The sequence below is a fragment of the Macadamia integrifolia genome, chromosome 7 (genome assembly GCF_013358625.1).
Source record: "Macadamia integrifolia cultivar HAES 741 chromosome 7, SCU_Mint_v3, whole genome shotgun sequence".
Taxonomy (NCBI): Eukaryota; Viridiplantae; Streptophyta; class Magnoliopsida; order Proteales; family Proteaceae; genus Macadamia; species Macadamia integrifolia.
The window spans coordinates 16,547,571-16,572,291 of NC_056563.1; the positions used below are offsets into that span (position 1 = coordinate 16,547,571).

General features: G+C 37.2%; 1 protein-coding gene and 1 long non-coding RNA gene across 3 annotated transcripts; both read right to left on the reverse strand.

The window, feature by feature from the left end:
- Positions 1-1,516: 1,516 nt before the first annotated feature.
- Positions 1,517-11,890, reverse strand: LOC122083349. Its single transcript, XR_006141628.1, has 3 exons — positions 11,781-11,890; positions 11,346-11,623; positions 1,517-1,940 (listed from the first exon to the last, which is right to left on the reverse strand). It is a non-coding gene; the product is annotated as an uncharacterized LOC122083349 (long non-coding RNA).
- Positions 11,891-19,969: 8,079 nt separating this feature from the next.
- Positions 19,970-23,284, reverse strand: LOC122085127 (LOB domain-containing protein 36-like). 2 transcript variants are annotated; one of them, XR_006142027.1, is made up of 4 exons: positions 23,016-23,284; positions 22,828-22,908; positions 21,414-22,355; positions 19,970-20,292 (listed from the first exon to the last, which is right to left on the reverse strand). XR_006142027.1 is itself a non-coding variant. In XM_042653568.1 (3 exons), exon 3 carries the CDS (start codon positions 22,341-22,343, stop codon positions 21,471-21,473), a length of 873 nt encoding a protein of 290 aa, XP_042509502.1. In that variant the 5' UTR covers positions 22,344-22,355; positions 22,828-22,908; positions 23,016-23,284; the 3' UTR covers positions 21,195-21,470. The 2 variants fall into 2 exon arrangements, 1 of the variants encoding a protein (XP_042509502.1); XM_042653568.1 differs by lacking the exon at positions 19,970-20,292 and having other exon boundaries at positions 21,195-22,355.
- Between the last annotated feature and the right edge of the window lie 1,437 nt (positions 23,285-24,721).

Below are 24,721 nucleotides of genomic sequence, written 5' to 3' on the forward strand. Positions count from 1 at the left end.
AGGCAACAACGCTTAAGTGCTACGACCTTTTGGCCACAATGGATTACCTAAGGGGGTGTTTGGTTCGGTAAATCTTTGGGATGACATTCTTTAGAATGATAATTCTTAATTTTTGGAGTTGTTTGGTTTCACTAGGATGACCCTCATAAGTGAGCACCCTAGTTCCCATGAATGACCATATTACAAAGGATGTGTTTCAAATTTGAGTTTACCTCAACACTTAAATTCAGTTTTGAGCAACCTTTTTACCACCTAATATAAAAAGAGAAAGCGAAAAGAAGTTCTCTAGGGAAGTCAATATCTCAACCCGCGAGAAACATGTACTAGCCTCAAGGTAGGGGTGTCAATTCTTAAATCGAATCGGTAAAACCGGTCGGACTGAACCGAACCGAAGCCTTATTGGTTCGGTTCGGTTTGGAGTATTGCAACCCCAAAATCAAACCGAACCGCACCAGAACCGGATGAACTTGAAACCAAACTGAAACCGGCTCAAAACCCAAACTGAAATTGAAACCAAACCGGTAAGAAACCGAAACACTCCAAAATTCAGTAAAAAAATCAAAATTTGCATAGTTTTGTATATATTTGTATGGAAAGTCGAATTCAAACTGGACCAAAAACCAAAACCAACCCGGTTACAAATCGATTTAAGAAACCAAAGACAAACCAAAACCAAATCGTACCGAAATCGAAACCAAACCAAAACCAAAATTTCCTTATTGGTTCGGTTTCGGTTTCAGCTTTCCCACATCAAAACCGACTCAACCCTGATCGAAACTGAGCCGGACTGACCGATTGACACCCCTACCTCAAGGCAACCAAACGATTTTTCAGAAAGAAACATAATTCAGAAAAATGTCTATCAAAAGATTGACATTCATATCTGATACATACACCATTTGATTTACCGAACCAAACACCCCCTAAGTTGTGATTCCGGATTTTGCAATATGCTCTAATTTCATATGTTAAGTTTCGATCACAATCAAGGATTTAGTTATTGGGTATTGAATCCATATTTTCTGATAGTGGTACAATTCAAGAGCGAGACTGTGTGTGGCCCAAATGAGTCTGATGATGATGATGATGACCACGGTGGGTCTGGGTCAGGGTCTCTTGGACTCTGTATCAATGTTGAACTCTTCACAACGCCGTACGTCTGCAAGGTAAAGGTAAAGTCTAAAGAGTACCATCACAAATCAATTTCATCCCCACACTTCAATCGGACCCTTTTATTCCTCATAACTCGTGTCCTGTCGTCCCTGCAGCTTTTCATGAGAAGGGTAACCTATTTCCTGGGTAAAGAAAGTCACACCATGGTTTCTTCCTTTTGGGATGGGGAAATCCAAAACAAAAGGGGGACGAGGGGGGACTCTCTCTCTCTCTCTCTCTCTCTTCTCTGGTTTTGACTTTTGATCTTCCCTGCTAATGCACAGAACCATGTATGTCATCAGATAAAGTAATTGGGTAAAAGAAAGAGACAGATATGATGTTCAATTTACACCTGCGTTTCTGCTGTAATCAAATATGTACTTCGTACTAGAGTTATATACTTGCTAAAGACATGCAAGCGGTTCAATATATATGAGAAGAGGGGGGAAGAAAAGTAGAGTAAAGCGGCCGGTGACGTCAAGTAGAAGGTAGAGGGAAGAGAGAAAATTTTTTAATAGAAAAATAATAACCAGAGATGGAGATCGACGCCATGGCCTTTGTTTCTCTTTTGTTAATGCGTCTTATCTTTCTCGAAATACTATTCATTCTTCAGGTGGGTCAATCAAATAGAGAGATTTAAGAGTGGAAGGGAAGTATTAGTACTCAAAAAACGGTGTTACTTCCTCCTCTTTTCATACTCTTTTTTTTCCCTCTTCTTGGTCGTTTGTAGGTTTCATTCTTTTATTTCCTTCTGTTTGTCTTTGATTTGAATATTGGCTCCACTGAACCTGTAAAACAGAAATGATAAACAGATTTGTAGATTTGTTACTGTCTACAGATGATTCTAAAAGGAAAAATGCATGCCATCATGGGATATCAGAGGTAGTACACAACAAGTCCACTCCAGACACCAGACGGAGATGACCCCTTCTCTTCTCGAGTCAGGACGGGAGAAAAAAAAAAAACCCTAAGTCTTACCTGCCAAACGTGATGATTGCGTGAATTGGACGTTCAATAGAGACCTTTACTTTAGAGGGGCCGAAAAAGGTTTATGGGAAAGCGAAAAAGACTAGACCTCTAAAAAACCTGTGAGCAGGGGAACATACAACCAAAATCACTCTACTGCAAAACCGTCCCCCTAGCTTCTTCGTTTCTTTACATTTCTACCATCTTTTGGTCCATAGCCATTTAGAAGATAAATTTCCACAACACAAGCCATCCGCAGTTTTCTTCTTCGAGGAAGGTCATCCTAATATGTTTTTAAAATGACAATGGGAGTTATAGAACAAATGTTAATCAGAATTTATTTTTTTACTATATAATGATAGGGCAACGGTTGGATATGCTGCCTATACCTAGATCATAGTCTATCTCTCCCCTCCTCTCCTTGCAAAAGTCCTATATTCCCCTCCCACCACAACTTTTTCATTGGTCGAACAGCTAGTTTTAGAAAAGCGGGCGACATACCTAACCTCTACCTTAATAATAATAGGGTAATCTATAGTGCCACCCCCTCGAAAATGCCATTTTAGAGAGACAACCCATGTGTAATACCAAATTATACTCAGTCCCCTGTATTCAGTTGATGTTAAGGGAGGAATTAAAATGACTCTTGAACCCTATTCACTGAGATTTAGAGGTTTGGTTCATTAAACCCAGATTAGTCTGGATAAGATTGGAAGTGGCCTGGAAAACCCTGCAGATGCTGGTTTCAGCCAAAAGCTCGATCTGATTGAGATATATATATATATATATATTATTAATTCATTTCAATTGAAATTCAAAAGGTACGAATCATGACACTATGCATCATATCCTTGAATTCATGGAAATCAACAAGACCGGCTTGGTAATGATTAAGGGAAAGGATTATACATTCAACTCGACCAATATCTCTACCTTCAGGCATCCCAAGCTTCCTCAATACAACCTGCAAGTCCTTTGCCGAAATAAAGCCATCACCATCCTCATCAAACACCTTGAAAGCCTCCGTCAAATCCGCCTCCTCCTGCACTGACGTTTCTGCAATCTCACCACCACAGCCTCACGTAGTCTCGTCTTTGCTGTTGTTGTTGCCATCTTTGTGGCCATAGAAGGTGTCGTCGAGAGACTTGTGTAAGGCTTCGAAGTCTTCGAAGGCGAGGTCAGTGTTGCCAAACCTTATGTAAGAGCGAATTATGGATTCAATCTCCATAGGATCGGTTTCCAAGCCGAGTAGGTAGAGGGCTTGGCATAGTTCTTAGTTTTCACTCTTTGATCTCTGCAAATACTTGATCACTCTTTGATGGAAAGGTGTAGTAGATTTGTCAGGATTTCCTTGGCTGAAATATACTACTTTCAGGCTCTGAACATTCCTTGCAGATTCAAGAAATGTAGACTGGCCAGCCCAAGTTTAGTAACATAGCAAATAGGTGTGTGCCTTTCATGGGTTTGGAGGGAAATTTCGTAGTAATCGACAAGTTTTGAGGCATAGCCCATACCCGAGAGAGGAATTGAAGGATACGAACAAGACAGAAGAAGAAAAGAAAAATATATGAGAAAATGGGTTTTACTGGTTTTTGTTAGAACTATTCATGAATTGTTGATGTCTTTGGCTATTGGAGCTGCTTCTAGTTCCAAGAACATGGGGTTTTAATGAAAAAAATTGAAGGAGATGAAGCTGGGTGAGAGGAAGGTTGGCGAATTATCTTCCAAATAGTCTAGTGTTTCAAAGAAATGGTGAAAATGATGAAGAAAAGAGAGAAGAAGAGAATATAGGTATATTACCTAGAAGGGTAAACTGGTCTTTTTACAGGCTAGTTTAACAACGTCAGTCACTTTAGGGTCGTTTGATAGAATCTTCAAACTAAATGAGAGGTTGTTGCTATATATGAAAGTACGTGGGGGGACCTGGTATTAAGCCAAAGTTCAGGGGAGGGGAGTGTAATTTCCTCTTTTTTTAATTAGGCAAGTTTTAAATTCACTTTATTATATAAAGGCATGTAACCCAAGTTATTAGACAGATTTTGAGAATGAATTGAAGGTTTTAGTGCCGGGTATGGTGCAAGACGTGTGACCCCTTACCCCCTTACTTGTGCTATTCTTCTCTTCTCCCCTACAACTTTAAGTTCACTCAGGGATTTTTTTCCCTTTCTCTATAGGCCCTCCATAAAAAAATGGCCGAGGTGAAGGCAGGGAGCCTAAGCCACCGGTCACTCTCATTCTGTCTAAATACAGCATGTCGATAGCATGTCTCAATTGCAGCCGCCTGCAACTAAGTAGCCCTTAAGAAATATTACATATCTAAAATTGCCACAAACTCATATTAATCCTAAACCTAAAAGAAAGATGGGACATCTAAAATAATAAATCCAAATATGTAGAACCCAAAAAATTAACCAATGCGAGAAACAAATCCCACAAAGGGTTAAACCAAAAGCTCCGTGATAAGAGTCTCTTTCTCTGAGAACAAACACAAACAAGAACTTTACAAAAGATAAATACTCCCCTATCAACTGATACCAGAAACTTAACACAACCCTCTCTCTCTTGTCTCTACCCAGAAAATCCAAAATCAGGAAAACCCACAAGGGAATGATGGAGACCCACAAAAGCAGAGAAGATAAAATGGGAAATGGTAGTTGTTCCTCAAAATTAAGCTCTATGGAATTTGATTGTTGAAACCTGAAGCTCTTCTCGGTTTGGGGGGAGGGGGGAGAGAGAGATTGAAGAATCCACCATCGGCATGGTCACAAAGTAACAAATCCAAGTCGCAATCAACTGTTGAGAGTGACGAGCGGTGAGCGACGATGAAGATCAGTACCAGTGTGAAGAGCGATGCCTGGCGAGCGGTAATGAAGATCAATACCAATGTGGAGAGCGGCGAGCGACGATAGAAATCCAATTTGTGGTTCCTTTCGTTTAGTGGTTTTAGGGATTTGCCCTTCATTCATATGGAAGGGTAATTTGGGCATAAAATTAGCTACTTCATTGATGATGTCATCACTTAATAGAGATATCTAACAGAAAGGGTACGTTTGATAGAATATTCAAACTAGAGGGGAGGTTGTTGCTATATATGAAAGTACGTGGGGGGAACTTGGTATTAAGCCAAAGTTCAGGGAATGGGAGTGTAATTTCCTCTTAAAAAAAATTAAATTAACAACTTCTAATTACTTCCTAAATTCTAACTAATAAAATTAGAAATAGAATAAAACTCAAATTGATAACTCCTTAACTGACTATCAACTACCCAAAATAAAAGATTGCAAATAATCCCCCCAAAAAAAAATTCCTAAAGATCCTAATGAATCTAATTGGATTCGGATCATCTCGGTTGAGGTTGCCCGAAGGGTCAACCCGGTTCAGCAACATCAATTCTGCATCAACTCCCCCGATATTGAGAAAAACTCGTCCATGAGTTTTAAAGAATGATAACAATAAAAAATCATGAACGGAAGGTGAATTGCTCGTCATCGACATTGCGAACAAAATCCATGATGTGAAGCTTTGGAGGTGCATTCAAGTCCGAAAAATCATGGGGAAGAACAAATTCATAATGGTGAAAAAGTGGCACTGCAATGATGTCCTTCATTGCTTGATCCACAATTTTCGCACTTTTTGTTGCCATCACTTGTTCCACAATAGGATGGTTTTCCATTTGTGTTGATGCATTTGGTTTGTTTTTTGGTTATTCTGGGGGTATCACTTTCTTTGACTCAACCAATATATGAAGATCAATTTTTTTACGCATGTGGTAAGCCTGGAGGGTGCACACATTGTTGTCACGATCAAGAATATTGTCCCGTTGTTCCAACCAACCTCGATCTAATTGACGATGCACTGAGGAGAGTCAAGCACTTCACAAAAAGCACCATCATAATAAGGAGGAACAGAAAATTCAACAAATACATTATCCTCCGACTAAAAAATAATCTGACTGGTCTTTGACAACATATCCACCACAGATCTAAAGACAAAATTGTCATTTAGTCACTCATCAATTAACAGTTTAGCAGACTTTCCATTGGACAATCGCACTCAAAATTTGAATACAAAGGAATCCATGACCAATCTTGTGCTGGAATTGCTATGGGCCTCACAAAAATAAGATACCAATTCCAATAAGCAAGTGGGTGGCAAGAGCTATAAATATGGAGGGTCAAAAAAAAAATTTTGTTTTTTTTTTTATTTAAAGGATGGAAAAATTGTAATTGAAGTGAACTTTAGTTTTACAAAAAAAAGGTATCACGTGTGAGCAAGGGTATACTTGGAAAGTTAAAATAAGATATGGGCAAAGAGAATAAGAAGATAGGAGGGGGTAATTCTGAAAAAAAAATAAAAGTAACCAACACCTAAGAGGGGTGATCGGGTTGTAATTATTCATGAAATTAATATTTAATTGTTAATTGTTAATTTGATTTTCATGATTAATTTGACTATATAATGTGATAGTGTATGTAGGGGTGTCAATTAGTGGCCGGACCCGACTAAACCGACCGGGACCGACCGTTTATAGACCGGCCCGGCCCGGACTATTTATTAAACGTGTCGGGCTTGAGCCCGGCCCGTTTATAAATGGTCAGTCTCGGTTTTGCTACTTGGACCGTCGGGCGCCCGACCGAGACCAACCGAATAATGCCCGATCGAGACCGCCCTATTGTGCACCGACTTGGCCCGACCCTTTAATGATTATAAAATACCTATTTTACCCCCCAAATTAAAGAATAAAAACTAAAAAGTAAAGACATGTTCACATCTTAAATAATGGTTATATTTGGTATCATTTATTGATTTATTGTCATTTTTTTGGGCTTGCATGAGTGGGCCGGAATATAATAGCACATTTTAAAGAGGGCCCGTTTAAAAACCGGTTAAAGCCCATTTAACATTAAATATGTCCGTAGCCCGGTTAAGGCCCGACTAAAGCCCGATTAAGGTAGCCCGATTATAGCCCGAGACCGACCGACCGAATATAAAGTGTACCATGCCCTCAATAACTAAGCCCGATTAGTTAAATGGGCGGACACGGTGTAGCCTTTGAAATTCTTCAAGCCCCATTAAGCCCGATCGAAACCGAACCGGCCCGACCGGTTGACACCCCTAATTGTATGTTTGCAGGGTTTTCAAGAGATGTGCACAAGTTTGATGCTACATGGATGGAGATGGTACAGTTTAGAAGCAAAGGCAAGGATCGAGGGTAGGATTGGAATTTTCAAGAGAAACAAAAAATAATAAAGAAAAATGAAATTAGGGAGAGAGAAAAAAACCCTATAGTTCTCCCTCTCTCTCACGTTTCTCTCTCTTCCCTTTGTCCTAAGCTAGCTCTCTCTCTCCTAATGTCCTTCTTTCCCACAGTTAGCTCCCTCTCTATCCTATTCCCTAATCTAGTCGATCTCTCCCTCTCATCCACGCACTCTTTCTCACTCTTTTCCCTATTTTGTCTCCCATGCCACAGTATCCCTAGAATTTCTCTTCCAATCGGCTAGCACGCACCCTTATATATCAGATTCCTCATTCTTCTAAAAAATGCCATCTCCCATGCGTCACGGATCCCTCTCCCTCTTGGAACTAGCTACACATACTTATTCCCTAGGACAGCATTTGCAGGGAAAACATTGCACAGGGAGGATTGCCATGATGCCAAGGGTTCATCACCATCATCATCATTGTTGCCATTCCTTCATTAGCACCATGAGCGGCTAAGTTCCTTTTCTATCTTTAGGTTTAGATGAAGTTTTGATTTATTGCTATTTAATTTCTGATTGAAAGTCATATTTGACTGTTTGATGTTAAAAATCTCTTCCCATTGTGGATGATTTTAATAGTTAAATTAGTTTAGGATATTTGTTTCTATGATTCAATTATTCTTTTCAAGCAATGGTATTTCATGTGATTTTTGGCAATAAACTAATGATAGCCTTTAACCAATCAAACTAAGCGCGCTAAATGAAAGCGATAGACGATAGTGCTTGACAGGATAGGTTATGCTTAGTATAGTCAAAGATTGTGTTTTTGTGGTTGCATTGGAACTTAGAGTTTCAGTGAACCGAAGTATGAACCAGAAATTGGTAATGATACCAAAATGGATTTGAGACCTAAGGATAGCTTCTTCTCATTAATTCTTGTTCTTGTTAATTAATTTATTTAGTTTTGATTTAAATTTTGAATTTTACAAAATTGATTTTTAAAACAACATTCATCTCAATTTTAGTAGATTTAGTATTTTAGTTCTCTGTGGGTTCGACCCCTTTCTTACCACCATCTCATAGTTTAGTTAGGGTTTAATTTGATTCGTTCATGACATTGATCAAGGGGTAATATTGAAAATTTGGGGAGAGACAAAGAAAGAGAGGTGGAAGACATTACAGCCATGTCTTCGACCTTTGGAATGCCAGAGAGGAACTAGTGAAGGTGGGGAAGTCCTCGCAAGCTGCAACTTCTACTCCAATGAAGAAGTTGTGACTACAATGGAGAATGGAGATATAAGTTGGCCATTGGAAGGTCGATTAGCTGTGGAAGGGCAAGGGAAATAGGTTTTTTTTTTTTTTTTTTTGTGGTTCTATTTTTCTCGATTGTTGCTATCCTCTTCTACTACTTCTTCTTTCTCTTCGGCTTCTTCCTTTTCTCTTCTTTTTTTTTATTGGTTGTTGTTGTTGAAACCCTAGGACCAGGGGAACGTTTCGATCGAACAATCACAAGGGTGGGGATGAGAGTTTTCAGCAGGTTTGGGGTTTCAATAGGTTTTTTTTTTTTTTTTTTTTTTTTTCCTGTTGGAACCCTAGAGAGGATTCGACTGAGAAGAGAGGGAAAAAGTAGAGGCTATGGGGTTTAGGGAGGGTGGGGGGGTTCTCACAGGGACAAGAGCTTTTGAAAGCCTTGATGCTAGTTCGAGGATTTTTTCTTTTTTCACATGACCCTTAAAAGGACGATGTTTCTATGGTCCATGGGAGTAGGCTGGGTTTGGGTTTCTGTTCTCTAGGTTACTGTGGGAGTTGGAAGGGAGTTGCGTTTTAGTAGGGTCAAAGGTGAGATGGGATCTTTGGGCTCTGATACCACTTGATGGTAGGCCTAGAGAAAAGGAAGAAATCCCTGAATGAACTTTGACTTGTAGGGGAGAAGAAAAGAATAGCACAAAGGGGGAAAAAGGGTCACACGTCTTGCACCATACCCGACACTAAAACCTTCAATTCATTTCATTCTCAAAATATGTCTAATACCTTGGGTCACATGCCTTTATATAATAAATTAAATGTAAAAATTGCCTAATTAAAATAAAAAAAATTTAAATTAACAACTTTTAATTACTTCCTAAATTCTAACTAATAAAATTAGAAACATAATAAAAGTCAAATTGGTAACTCCCTAACTGACTATCAACTACCTAAAATAAAATATTGCAAACAATCCCCAAACAATATAAAATCCAAAAGATCCTAATGAATCCAAAAATCCAGTCGGATCCGGATCATCTTGGTTGAGGTTGCCAAAGGGTCAACCCAATTCAACAGCATCAATTCCGCATCATCGCTCCTCCGCTACCTTAATTTGTAGAGGCGGAGGTAAAGGAAGGAGGTCGACTGATCTGATTGATTTTTTGTCCTTTAAAGTTTGCTTTTTTCCATTCAAAGTTCAACCTAAAATTAAAGCATAACTCAACCCCATCCCCCACTTGAATTCCATCTCTTCAACACATCGGCAAGATGCAGCACCATCTTCTGACCAAACAAAACAGCTCTTCAACCCACCACTTCTTGGCCTTTCAAGTGCAGGGACAGGTGTTGGTCGCTGACTTGTACGACCAGGTGATCTTACGAGCAGCAGATCCATTCTCCTATTATTTCAGGGTGTGTTAGCTCGCACGCTTTTGTTGTTTTGCACGTCTAATACCTTATGTGAGAGAGAGAGAACGTACCGAGATCAAAGGAAAAGCAATGGCAGGATGAGAATGAGTGATGAGAGGAAAACAAGAATTAAGAAGACGAATGAACGCTCTTAACCTCATCGCCCAAGGCTCTCTACTGCTGGTGTGGATGTTGTTGATGCGGATGCGGATGCTCTTCTTGCGGTTGTTGGACCTGAAAGAGATTGTCAAATGGAACCAAAGGTAATCGGCACTCAACTGACTAAACACAACACCATCTCCTTCATCATCCCTGGCATTCCCATCAAAGCCATCACTGAACCTGACAATCTCCCGTTGTTGCTGCTGCTGCTACTGCTGTGCGTAGCTCCTCATCATCTCATGTTGCTCTCTAGCAGCTACAACTACGGCTAAATGTTAATTGTGCCTCCAACATCTGTTGTTGTTGTTGTTGTTGTTGTTGTTCCCTCATTAATAGTTGTGTCTGTGCTTGTGCTTGTGCCCATGGCGGCACACCCATACCCACTGGGGAAATTCTGTAGGGTCCCCATATTGGGGCTCGAATGGTCGTCAGAGGTCACAAATCTCAAAGAAAAAAAAAACCCCAATAGTCATGTATCGGCTAAAATCTAGCAGAATGCAGAGATAAGAAGAAGAGGAAGAAAATTTGAGAGAGGGTGAGAGAATGCATACCTTTGAGAGGAGGAGTTGCGACCTTCGTTGAGGGAGAAGCACAGACGCGACAAAGCATGCGGATGAGTTTGTCGAATGGTCGTCGGAGGTCATATGTTTTTCACAGATTCTATATGGTGATTCTGTCATTTTATATGAAGGTAAGAATTGGGTGATTCTTTCTTGAGATCACCTCAACAGGTGATCTCACAAAAGAATCATTTTATGTGTAAAATACACTATCAAAAGAATCACTTGATTTTTTTAAGAATTACATTCATTAGTAACCAAACACCCATAAAAGTGAAGAATCAAGATTCTTTCAAATTACACTCCAAAGACTCAAGGAATGAAACACGACCGAAGGGTTTCAGAAGCGGTTTAGGATCGAGATGCCAAGAACAAGGTAAAATCAAAACTATGATCTTCTCTTCTCTTTCTTGGAAAATCTTTGTCTCTTTAATTGATAGAAATAAAAGTCAAGAAATGAAGAAAAAATCCATTCCTATTAGACTGAGTCATTGCAATCTTCGACTTGAATCGGTTGAGATCATTCCTTATCCATAATCTAAATAATTTCGAATCTAATCTAAACAATCTATAATCTAAAGAAGCGAAATATGATAAAAAGGGAAATTAAAATAAAAGAGTAGCGAGGAAGAGGCGATGGATCTGTCACCTTTATTGTGTCTGTGAAACTCCATATCAGACTTTGAAGCTTCTTTCTCACTCCATTAACATCTATACTGCAAATCGACGTAAATCTGTAGAAGAAACAAAAACAAAAAGACTAAACCCTAGAAAGAAGTCCAAATAAGTCCAAATATTTACTTTCTTGCTTTCTTCGACTGAAGATTCTAAGATCTTCTTCGTCTTCTTATCTTCTCCTTTTTTGTTCTTCGCCTGAAACCTCTCTGCTATGAACCAAAGAACGTTCTCGATCGGATTCTCTCGACTCTTTTAGAATGAGTTTCAGGATACCAAAGAGAAAGAAGATGTATAAAAATAAGGTAAAAAAGAAATTAACAGTTAAGAATAGTAATTAAAACTGATAGGAAAGATGAAAAAGAGCAAGGGAGGGGTTAACCATGGAGAGTAGAGGAAGAACAGAAACCTCTTTCTAATAGAAGATGAGTCCCGCGCGAGTCCCGCAAGCATGAAGAAACCTTGTCTGCCGTTGAGATTTGCAGCTATTAACACAGGCCGTTGGATTGCAATCATTAACTTCCAAATGATCGCATTTAGGTTTTCTGATTACGAGCATTTATTTGCTACTCAGTTTGTAGCTATGTGCCTGATTTGTCCCTGTGGTGTTTCCCAGACATCATGACGAAAATACCCTTCATTTATATTGCCTATTGTTCCATAATAAGTGTTCCAAGTATAGAAATACTTCAACAAATCACTTCTTACCACTACAAGTAACAATTACGTAAATGTATTTACCCTCATTTTCAATTCAAATAATTACGAAAATGACATTATCACAAATGTTCTTACCATTCTGTCTAATTGAAATAATTATGAAAAATTCATTACTGTCGCATAAAATACATATTATGTTTGAATTACCTTATCCATGTAATGCACACAACAATGCATATTAAAATGGGCACACCCATATGGAGAAAATGATATATGGTGTAACCTTTTTTTTTTTTTTTCACAAGAGTCTAAGAAAAAAAAAAAAATACAGAGAGATATATACAAAAGGGAGAGGGTGTTGATTCCCAAAAATCAAAAGATCGGTGAGAAGATGCATGAAGCAATGGAATCTACCACCGCCCTTTCTATTTATATGAACAGAACTAATGGATCTGAACTTCCTACAGAGGAGTTTACAATCCTTGATAACAGAAGCAATTCTCCATGGAGGTTGAATCTTGGAGGAGGTTGATTACTAGCTTCGAATCACCTTCTAGAATAACATGATCAAGACTAAGATTAACAACATACTGAATAGATTTTGCAGTAAATGCCTCAGCAACGTTTGCATATGGAGGAACCTGATAAAATATAATAACACCTATAGCCGTAAAGAATTGGATTTGGCTCCTCTATGGCGCAACACAGTGTTCGGCACGCATCCAACGCCTAGAAACTGCTTGGGCTGCGTGCGACCACCTTGGGTTCCTTGTCAAAGTGTTTTTAGCCATTGGATGCGCGCCGAATACTGTGTTGAGCCACAGAGGAGCCTGATACTAAAGAATTTGGTTTTGTTCATAGCAGTTCAATTTTTTCCTGTCTCCCTTCCTAAAACAATGTAAAAGAGTAAAGCTGCATGTTGAGATTGGTAAACATTGATCAAACATTGAGATTTTGTAAGGGCACAAGAGTTTGTGGAAAATAACTAGGGCAAGGACTGAGCCTAGTTGCCCAAGTCCTTAATCAAGCCAAACCCAATGTATAGACAGGCTTAGAAATTGGCATCTAATAACCCATATGGGTAGTTAAAATCATCTTTTGCTAGAAGAAACTAACGGCTATCTTAGATGGATCAAATCTCCAGACAAATCAAATGGCCTAATCTACTTCAAAATGGTCAAAGATCTAACAAATGAGGTGCTAGTTTTTTCCCAACATGTTGGCGTTGGAAGGGCCTCATGCAAATACAAGGTGGGGTTTAGGTGTTCGACGATTCCAACTTAATTCCAATATATATGACACTATATTGTCATGATTCATGCAAGGGCCTCTCATTGAATCTAAACAATCATAACAAGACAATGATTCATTGCTAGAACTTCACAATTAAATGGTCCTTAAGGCTATAAAACATTATCTACAGATCTCTCAGACCATGAATTAATACATGAAATTGGCGAGTCTTCTACTTTTGTGACAACATGGAAAACTAAACTAGCCTCCAAGAGAAGATAAAAAAATTGACAAGTTAATTCATAATCAAACAAGTCAAGATTCCTCCTTATATTTGACCTGTGAATATCTATACATGTGTATCTGATCTGAAGGACTCCTATAAAAATTGGAACTTACCTCTCATACACTCTTATTCATCCTCAAACAGCTAATCACTTTCTTAGAATTAAATTATCAACAACGACAATAAAGTCTTATCCCAACTTAACGGGGTCGGCTAGATAGATTCAAGCAGAGACAAAGAAAAGGAAAAGTTAAAGTTAAAGGAAATAGATTACTAAGAACAATAATGAGGTAGAACACAACTAAAGGGGGTCTACTACCTAGATCTTAGCCCTCCAATCTGCCCTTTTCGAGGCCATACTGGGGAAAAAAACCTAATCTGTGCATTTCTTTCTTCACTACCTCTCTTGTGATTAATTTTTTTTACCTCTAGCTCTTTTGGATCCTTCTATTTGAATTAAGTAAGTCCTCTTTATTGGTGCATTAGATGGCCTACATGATCATACCATCTCAAATGACTTTCTTGAAGCTTATCATGAATCAGGGCAGCTTCCAAATTTGCTTTAACATGTTCATTCCTTATCTTATCTCTCCTAGTTTCCCTACAAATCTATACAAACATTCTCATTTCCGCTACAAAGAGCTTATCAATACGCCGCTTCGTAATAGCCCAACATTCTACCCATACATCATAGTTGGTCGCAAGACTATCCTATAGAATTTTCCTTTAAGTTTTATAGAGACACGTTGGTCGCACAAAACTCTAGATGTACCCCTCCACATTGTCCATCATATTTTAATTCTATATGACACATCATCCTCTATATCGCTTTCTTTATTAATGATAGATTCCAAATATCTAAAATAATCACTTTGCATTATCTCTTTTTTTTTTAATAGTAACTACATCATTGTCCATCGTAGTGTGACTAAAATTACACATCACATACTCTGTCTTTATTCTACTTATCTTAAAGCCTTCGATTACAAGGTGGATCCCCATCCCTCCAGTTTAGCATTGAGCCATGTTTTTGTGTCATCAATGAAACAATATCGTCTGCAAAAAGTATACACCATAGAACCTCTCCTTGAATGTTTTTACTAAACTCATCTATAACAAGCGGAAATAGATAGGGGTTAAAAGCTAACCTTTGATGTAGCCCAATAGTAATAGGGAACTCATTGCCTTTACCACCCTTGATTCTCAAACTAGCTACCACGTTAGCATACATATCATTAATTATATCCATATATTTACTCGGTACCTTTCTCTTCTATAGGACATGCCACATTACATGTCTAGGTACTCTATCGTAGTAGTCAAAGACCAAATGGAGGTCATTCTTAGTAGCTCTATAGGTTTTCATGAGTCTTCTAAGCAAATAATTAGCATATGTTGATTATCTCCCTAGCATAGAACCAAATAGGTTACATGAGACACCAAATTCTCTTCTCAAGTGAACTTCAATAACCTTCTCCCAGAGCTTCATCTATGGCTCATAAGTTTTATGTCTCTTAGAATTAAATTATCACCTATTGTTATAATGATGAACGCTTTTGTCCTTATTCCAAATATGGAGTCTTAACAACCAAGGGCATCTTGAACTCATAAGATTAGTCATGCAAAACTCCTATATTTACTAGTATGGGGTTTTTGGCCTTCCTACCTCTATTTCTTCAAAGATTGAGTCTCTTATGTCCTCTTTTCTTTGGAAGGGTGTTGATAATCCTAAATTTCTTCACTCTTTGAGTTAGGCTTATCTAGAATATTTTTTCTAGAAAGAAAAGCAATTGGGTTGATTAGGTTTATTCTACATACCTAAATTCAGACTCCATTGAATTGCATTAATCCCATTGGATGCTTCTTATGTTTGGAAAAATATTCTTAAATATGGCACATTATTTCTGATTCTATCCAATCTTTTATTGGTGATGGTTCTAGCACCTGTACCAATCAATTTTACCCCCACTTTTCATTAAAAAAGAAAAAAAAGACCCATGTTTCGATACCAATACCCAATCCTAGATTGGCCAGATATCAGGATCGGTCTCATCCAATATCAATACAATATGGCCGATTCAATACTGATACCTAAAACCATGTTCACAATAGAGTTGTCAAGCCGCAAAACAAGGTTTTGAAAATTCAAGAAAATAATAAAACTTATAAATATTTCAATATATTGCAAATTCGTAATTAGACACAATATAAATAAATTAATTGGAAACTTTATTCTAAATGGAATGTAACAATCTTTAAGTAAAAGAGTAGAAATCCTTAAGATTTATATATATGCAAAAACAGAAAATAAAGAGTAAATATTACAAATGTGTGTAACAACCTTTGTGATCAAAGATTTCCCAATAGATAGTTGTATGGAAATAACACAAGCAAGGGTGCTATTTTTTTTTTTTTTCATTTTTGAATTAAAATTTTTTAAATTGATAATTATGAGGCCATTGGATGAGCACAACTGATCTTTTAATTATGAGAACAAGGCATTCATCTTGTTCCTTCTTATTTCTCTTCTAGGCTTCCTCCTCCGTTGCTAGTTACATCAATCACTTTTACGGAGAAAGAATGTTCCAGGCTGCGTAGGTGTGCTAGCACCTTCTTGTGTCTACCTCTCTTCTCCTATGAAATGTCATATCTTCCTTGCCCCTTAGCCATGTCTACTATCGATACATTTGCAAGATCAAAAGCGTCTTATGCAATTATTGGATCACGTTTAAGTTCTTGGAGGTCTCCCATTCCATCACAAGTCTACATAGGTGAGATTTCCTATCTACTTTGAGAAATACGTCTTGAAACTTTATTACTATGAGAGAGGAATTAGAGGAAGAGAGGTAAAGGCAGGAGATGCCGTTGCAGTTGTGAGAGATAGGGTATGTGGAGAAGGGAGTAGAAGAAGGGTGACGAAAGACAAAGCTGCCGATGGAGTTTAGAGAGAGAGGGAGAGAGAGAGAGAGAGAGAGCATTTATTTCATATGTAAATACATGCAACACTTTTTTCATGTTTAATATGAATTTCCATGAGATAAAAAAAAATCATAATTGTAAAATAATTTGGAAATTTTTCAAATATTTTTTTATTTTTTAAAGGAAAGTGTCTAAATGATATCTCTATTAGTGTTTATAGAACTTAATACCTTCATTAATTGAATATTGACTTCCATGCCAAATATGTTCAAATTTATAATATGACAAAAAAAGGTGTCTCCGAGCCCAACCACGTGCTTATATGCCCAGAGACATTTGAATTTTCGTTATTTTATTTTAACAAAAAATAATAAATAAAATATTCTATGAATCTAGATTTACAGTATGAGCTACTCGGAATCTTTGCCTAAAAAAGACAATAAGTTCAAATACGCATAGTATTACAAGAATTTACTAACTTTGGGCCACTGTTAACAAAAGCGCATTTAAAACTCCATTTTAAACACGTTCCCATTTTTTTACCGTTTAAAACACGTTTTTTCGTATGTTTTCCCAAAGATGCGGGAAAAAATTACAAACGGCGAGCATCCCCGTTCTAAACACTTTTAAAACGCATTTAAATATGTTCTCGTTTCTTGGCTTTTTTTAAGACTTAACTTGTTGAACATAATGTCTACTTAATTGACCATATCTCTTTCTCCCAAACTTTGATCGACCTGATTCATTGGCCGACTTGAAGCTAACTAAATTGCCTATATTTCTCATGATATCACCTTCAACTCAATATCAATATACGGACCCCAAAATTGAGATATAAACTGATGCATTTGCTTAAAAGTGTCTCTAAAGTGATGACTCCCAATTCAAACTGAACATGCATTACTCTAAGAGTGTGTTGACTATGTTGACAACAATGAACAACATCATAGCCAAGCCAAATTGCTTAATAAGACTTGGATATGTGTGGTGTATGAATTTAGAATTGGTATTAGATTATATTCAATTATATGTCATAAAACTTATAATGAGGCATGAGATATATATGTATTAGTGTTAGATACTATAGTTGTTTTGAATATTAGATGCAGGTATTTATATAATAATTCATTCATTTATATGGATATACTACCATTTTTTCTTTTTGTCCCACTTGTTTGAAATCTACACGTTTAAAACTCGCACCATCTATTTTCTATTTTTTTATTATTTTTTATTTTTTTTACCATTTATTTGACATTATAATTCGAAAAATTTTACTATTCAAAACTCATACTATTCGTTTATGGTTTTTTTTTCCTGTTCCCGTTTTTGCTAAATATGCTCTGGGCTCGACAAATAAGGGTAGACCTTGAATTCCTAAACTGGTCTGGTCCACAGAAAGAAATTGAAAAGATCAAGAAGCTTCCAACATGCCAGAAGCTGGGTGCAAAAGTCATAGCTCGTGAGTTCGCCCTTTTTGTCTCTGCTCATTCCTTGGCATGATTTTCTTCGTCCCATCACTTTTACGTACATGGAAAATATCCCAATTGTATTTTGTCCTTCCCAGAGAATAAAGAATAAAGAAACCTTCTTGATTAGATAAAACGACATTTGGTTTCTGATTGGCTAGTAGCTTAAACTAAGGCTGTCAATTCTAGGTCTGCATCAGTAAGCATGATCGAGCCTAATATGTTAATCATCATATCTAGATTGGTTTGAGCTCGGCATGTTTATTAATAAATAGTACATAGTGCAACCACCTAGTATGGCGGGCGTTTGATCGACCTGACACATTTATGAACCCAACTTAAATCGACTCCTTTAAACCCGACCTATCCTGACCTCTCTAATACTATTTGAAATTCTCATTTTACCACCAATAAAATTGAAGAGTAAAGCAAAAATCCAAGTGCGTTTGCTCCAATTTTCAAAATAAACACGAAATTGATCAATGAACAAGAACTTTTAACAATAGATAATTAAATTTAAAATAAAATTTATATAAATATGGTGGTGAATTAATGTAGGTTTGCACGATATGTTTGAGGTAGAACTGTACTTTCAATGGAATAACCTTGTCAGCTTGAGTACTTTGACCATTCCATATAACTTAAAAAGGCATGTTTAGAGACCGTTTAATGTCTGTTTAGGAATAAACAAGTCTGTAGCCTAACTAAGGCTCGGTTAAGGCTCATTTATGGCAGCTCGATAATAGCCAAGGCCGACCTGCCCAATTATAAATAGTTCCATGTCCGTCTTAGCTAAACGGGCATTCACGGTGTAGCCCTAGAATTTGGCCAAGTCTGGCTAGTCCTGACCAAGATCGGCCCGTCTCAACGGGTTGACACCCCTAGTTGCAACCTTAGTACTAGTTAAGAATGAAATCTTAAGGGTAGGAGTGAAAAAATTCACCCAAGATGGTTATTTTCAAACCTGCCTTGTGATTCCATTCCCTTAGCTGCTATCATGGCTGCAACCCAGGCAGCAACGAAATTATTTCCCATCAATAATCCTACATTTTATGGGTTTGCCACTGAATCAAATGTGCAAATAAAGCATATTGATGTCCTGCAAATTTTATTTTCTACTTTTGGACTTGTGGGGATCCTTGTTGACAGTATTTTTTCTCTTATGAAAAAAAAAATCATTAATTAATATAATCTAGTAAAAAATAAAAATAAATAAATCCTGTACCTAAAATTGCAGAGTCATTTAAAGATTTGAGACAAAAAGTAAACTGAGAATGATTTATAAATATTCAAAAAAAAAGAAAAAATTGTATTGAAGGTCACAAATCCATGCTATTATCCTAAATAGAGTTGTACAATTCTTCCGAATGACTCCAAATATGTCACCTTATATCCTCTCTCCATGGACTTCTTCAAACTTTTGAGAATACTTCTGAATACAACATCAATGTTGAGAAAATCATTTGGAAAAGGTCTTTCAAGTTAAACTCTTAGATAGGAAAGAGAAATAATTTCAGTATCGACCCTTTAAAAGTTTTTCATCGAGATTCCAAATCTCACCCGAGTTTCAATACACATAGTCCCCATACCCATTTTAAAAGATTGGAAGTCCTAACCCCTAACCTCTAACCTCTAACCTCTAACCTCTAACCTTTCCTTGGTGGATCTAATCCAGGAAAATCCTAATCGTTAGTCGTGAGCCTCGTGACATCCATGGTTTTAGAAACTTTTTTTATTGGATTGATTTAACGATTAAGGTCAGTCAAACCTCGTGCTTAGGGATTAATGAAGTTTTCTGGGCAAGTGTGTAGACTGTGGAAAAAATTAGAAGACTCACATGGGTCGCTAGGCTGGACTACGGAAGAGTGAATAGTGTCCCCACCCTAACGAGTCTCTGACAATAATTGATGATGATGATGGGGTCTGAGTCTATTTGACGGATCAAAATCCTCTATTTTTTCTATTCATGTTTTTCTTTGTTTTGCTACCTGCAGAACGTGACACGTGGATAATAAAGAGACCAACGGTCAAGATTGGATGGAGATTATTACATCCGGTGCGTTGGTTTTAAAGTTGTCCACGTGTCGCGTTCTGCAGGTAGCAAAACAAAAAAAAACAGGGATGAGAAAAACAGAGGATTATTTTCCCTATTGGATTGTATATCGATGTTGCACTCTGCACAACCACGTACGTCTTCAAGGTATATGGTAAAGTCTAAGGAGAACCATCACTCAAAGACATGGTGTCTCGCCTGACACTTTCTCTTTTTTATCTTTCTTCCTGGTCCTCTGTTGGTTTTATTCTTTTATTTCCTTCTGTTTTGTCTTTGATTTTGAATAGTGGCCCCATTGGACCTGTAAATGGAAATGACAAACAAGTTTGTTACTTTTCAGAAATGAAAACGAAAATATGCAATCAAGGGATATCATAAGTCCTTGGCCTGCAAATTTAATAGATCTTAAATTCATAAATTAAAATATACGAGATTATTGTCATACGTGAATCTAATAATAATAACAATAATATAAAATCATATTTTAACCATAGTTAACAAAAATAAGAATGATGAAAGAATGAAAACAGACGATATGAGTTTTAAACAGTGAAAATTTTCAAATGATACAGTCAAATAAATGGTAAAAAAAAAAAGACTACGGTAAAAAAGGAAAAATAGACGGTATGGGTTTTAAACGTCTAGATTTCAAACAAGGGACTAAAAAAACGATAGTATAATCATATAAATTAAGGAATTATTATATGAATATCTGTATATAATGTTCAAAACAACTACAATATCCAACATTAATGCATATACATGTAATGTCTCATTATAAGTTCTAAGACATATCAGAATATCATCCAACACCGATTTTAAATTCATACACCCCACATGTCCAAAGACTTATTGAGCAATGTGACTAGGTTATAATGATATTCATTGTTGTCAACACAGTCAATAAATTCTTAAAGTGATATATGTTCAATTGGAGTTGAAAGTCATCACTTTAGAAATATTTTTCATCAAATACATCACATTATAGCTCAATTTCGGGAGTCCGTACATTGAATTTGAGTTGAAGGTGATATGATAAGAAATATAGTCCATTGAGTTTGCTTCAAATCAGTGAAAGAATTAGGTCGATTGGAGTTTAGGAGAGAAAGGTATGTGGTCAATTAAGTAGATATTATTTTTTAAAAAAATCAAGTATTAAAAAAGTCATAAAAACAGGAATGTGGAACGGGAGTGATTGAAGGTTGTTATTTTTAACCGTATCTTTCGGAAACATATGATAAAACATGTTTTAAACGGTAAAAAAGGTTAAACCCCTTTATGCTAACAATGATCTTGACCAATAACCCTACATCCAACCATGGGTATGGCATTGTGGGTAATCTATTTAACGTTCTATTATTTCAGGGTTTGTTTGCACGCACGCTTTTACACGTGTAAAACAGACAGAGAGAGAGAGCATACCGTGATCAAAGGAAAGCAATGGCAGGCAGAGGAAGAGTAGCAGGAGGAAAACAAGAATTAAGAAGACGGATGAACGCTCTTAAACTCATCGCTCAGAGCTCTCTGCTGCGGGTGTGGATTTTGTTGTTGTTGATGCTGATGCGGATGCTCTTGTTGCGGTTGTTGGATCTGAAAGAAATTGTCTAATGGAACCAAAGCCAAGGAAGAAGGCAACCCAATGCTCAACTGACTAAGCTCAACGCCATCTCCCCCACCAGATCCGGCAGTCCCATCAAAGCCACCATTGAACCTGACAAGCTCCTGCTGTTGCTGCTGCGTGTAGCTCCCCATCATCTCATGTTGCTCTCTAGTAGCTACAACTGCGGCTAAATGTTGTGCCTCCAGCATCTGCTGCTGCTGCTGTTGTCGCTCCCTCATTAATAACTGGACCTGTGCTTGTGCTTGCGCTTGCGCTTGTGCCAACAGCGGCATACCCATGCCCACCGGGGAAATTCCGTAGGGTCCCATATTGGAAGATAGGTTCTGTTGTAGTTGTGGATACAGAAACTGGTGATGTGGGTGATGATGGCTGAAAGGGAGCATCCCTGATGGCCCCATGTAGTTAACAAGTTCCTTCTTGGCATTATTCAAATCAAATTGGATTTGCCTCAGCTCTTGTTGTAGGATTGAGATTAAACCCACACAACCATAAACGGGATCTCGAAGCCTCGCGTCTGCCTCGTAGGCCAGGGAGTTCACCGCGTCTTCTCTTTGTGTCGGGTTCAGGTCATTGAGTATCTTAGCAACGTTGCTTTTGCCGAAAACCTTGTGTACGTTCGCAAACTTTGTCGGCTGGTCCGGTGGGAAATATGGGGCAAGCACGCATTCTTGTGTGCACTTCTGCCGAAGAAACTTGCAGGCGGCGCACGGAGAATTGGACGAGGACGCCATTTCTCTTCGCTCCTGTAACATTTTTAGAATTCAGATTTCAGAAAGAGAATCATTACGTAATATCATGGTCGAGGGAGCCAAGAAAAATGGAATTTGAAACTGGTGATCATAGGTTAACAGAATCTCTCTCTCTCTCTCTCTCTCTCTCTCTCTCTCTCTGTGAGATTAAAGCCAATAACACAGAAGAGGTTTAGACTCGAGATGTTGAGAACGAGATAATATCGAAACTATGATCTTCTCTTCTTTTTCTTGAAAAATCTTTCTGGATTCGAATCGTCTCTTTAATTGATAGAAATAAAAATTAGAAGAAATGAAGAAACAATCCATTCCCAGTAGACCGAGTCATTGCAATCTTCGACTCGAATCGGTTGAGATCTTTCCTCATCTATAATCTAAACGATTTCGAATCTCTAGTTTCAAACTTTGGAGAAAATAACGCCATTAAAATAAATGAGTAGCGAGGAAGAGGAAATGGATCTCTCACCTCCAAACCTTGATTGCGCGATCAAACTTTGAAGTTTCCTTCTCACTCTATTAACATCACTACTGCAACATCAACGAACATCTGTAGAAGAAAATAAAAACGAAAAGGCTAAACCCTAGAAAGTAGTGCAAACACCAAATAAGAACCATTTACAAGATGACGGGAAGAAGCTACAGATCGATCAATACCTAAAACTTCGAAACAACAGAAATATTTGCTTTCTTTCGTTCTTTGATTGAAAATTCTAAGATCTTCGACGTCATCGTCGTCTCCTTCGTTCTTGTTCTTCGCCTGAAACCTCTCTCCTTTGAACGAAAGAACGTTCTCGATCGGATTCTCAAGACTCTTTTAGAATGAGTTTCAGGATACCCAAAGAGAAAGAAGATGTAAAAAGAATATGGTAAAAAGGAAAAAGAAATTACAGTGAAGAATAATAATTATAATTGTGATAAGGGAGATGAAAAAGAGCAAGGGAGTAGTTTAGGGTTGAAGAAAGAACACAAACCACTTTTTAATAGAAGATAAGTACCGCAAGCATGAAAAAACATTGTCTGCCGTTGAGATTTGCAGCTTTTAACACAGGCCGTTGGATTACAATCATTAACTTCGTAGGATGGGATTTAGGTTTTTTGATTTGTTCCTCCAGATATCAGGATAGGGCAATCCAACCTAAGACCGTGCACCTAATCCACACAATTCTCATTTCACTAGAGTGGGTACAGAAAAAATAAGAAAAACACACACACACTCACAAATTTGTTAATAGTTACGGTTGATACTCTTGAAATAATTGATAATTGAACGTTGTAATGTTTATTTTGTTAATACTTACATGCTTGTTCTTTTACTTGTAAATTGATATTTAGTTCATGTTTAAATAATCCACAAATTTAAGCTGTCAAATATAATTGCAAGCTATTACAGTGGGATAGAACACACCAAGGTGGTAAAATTTAATATTATTGCAATAGGTTTGCAATTCAAATGTTTTGTCTTATTTTCAAAGACATAGAAAATTGTTGGCAGGAATTAAGCAATGCTTGCCCAAAGGTGACATTATCAAAGATAAACATAAATGCAAGTGTACTATAGACAAACTTTAAAAAGAATATGATAAAAAAAAAATGAAATTACCAGAATAGTAATCATAATTGTGATAAGGAAGATGAAAAAGAACAAGGGAGTAGTTAGAGTTGAAGAAAGAACACAAACCTCTTTTTAATAGAAGATGAGCACCGCAAGCATGCAAAAACATCTTCTGTCGTTTGAGATTTGCAGCCATTAACACAAGCCGCTGGATTGTAATCATTAACTTCGTATGATCGCATTTAGGTTTTCTGATTTGTTCTTGCAGATATCATGACGAAAATACCTCTATGATCCCATTTATATTGCCTAATGTTCCCTAATAAGTATTTTAAGAATTGAGAAATACCTTTTTTTTTTTTTTTTTGGTGGAAAGAATAGAGAAATAGTTTGACAAATCAGTTCCTACCACTACAAGCAATAATTATATAAATATTGTTACCCTGACATTTAATCCAAATAATTACGAAAATGACATTATCACAAATGACATTATCATTCTATTTAATTGTATATAACATGCTATGTTTTGAATTACCTTAGTTGGCTGAGATATTAATTTAAGCTAAGCCCAATGTAGATACTTGCTTAGAAATTGGCATCTAATAACCCATATGGGTAGTAAAAAATTATATTTTGCTTTAAAAAAAACATAAGAATTAATGGCTATCTTAGACAGAAATTGCCTCTCCTAATAGAACTTGTTCCAAAATATATGAAGTAAATGTTTCCAAGTCCAATCCAAGCAGATCTTGTCAATACATGAATAGTCTAATCAGCTTAATCATAGTTATTATCTAATCTCTAG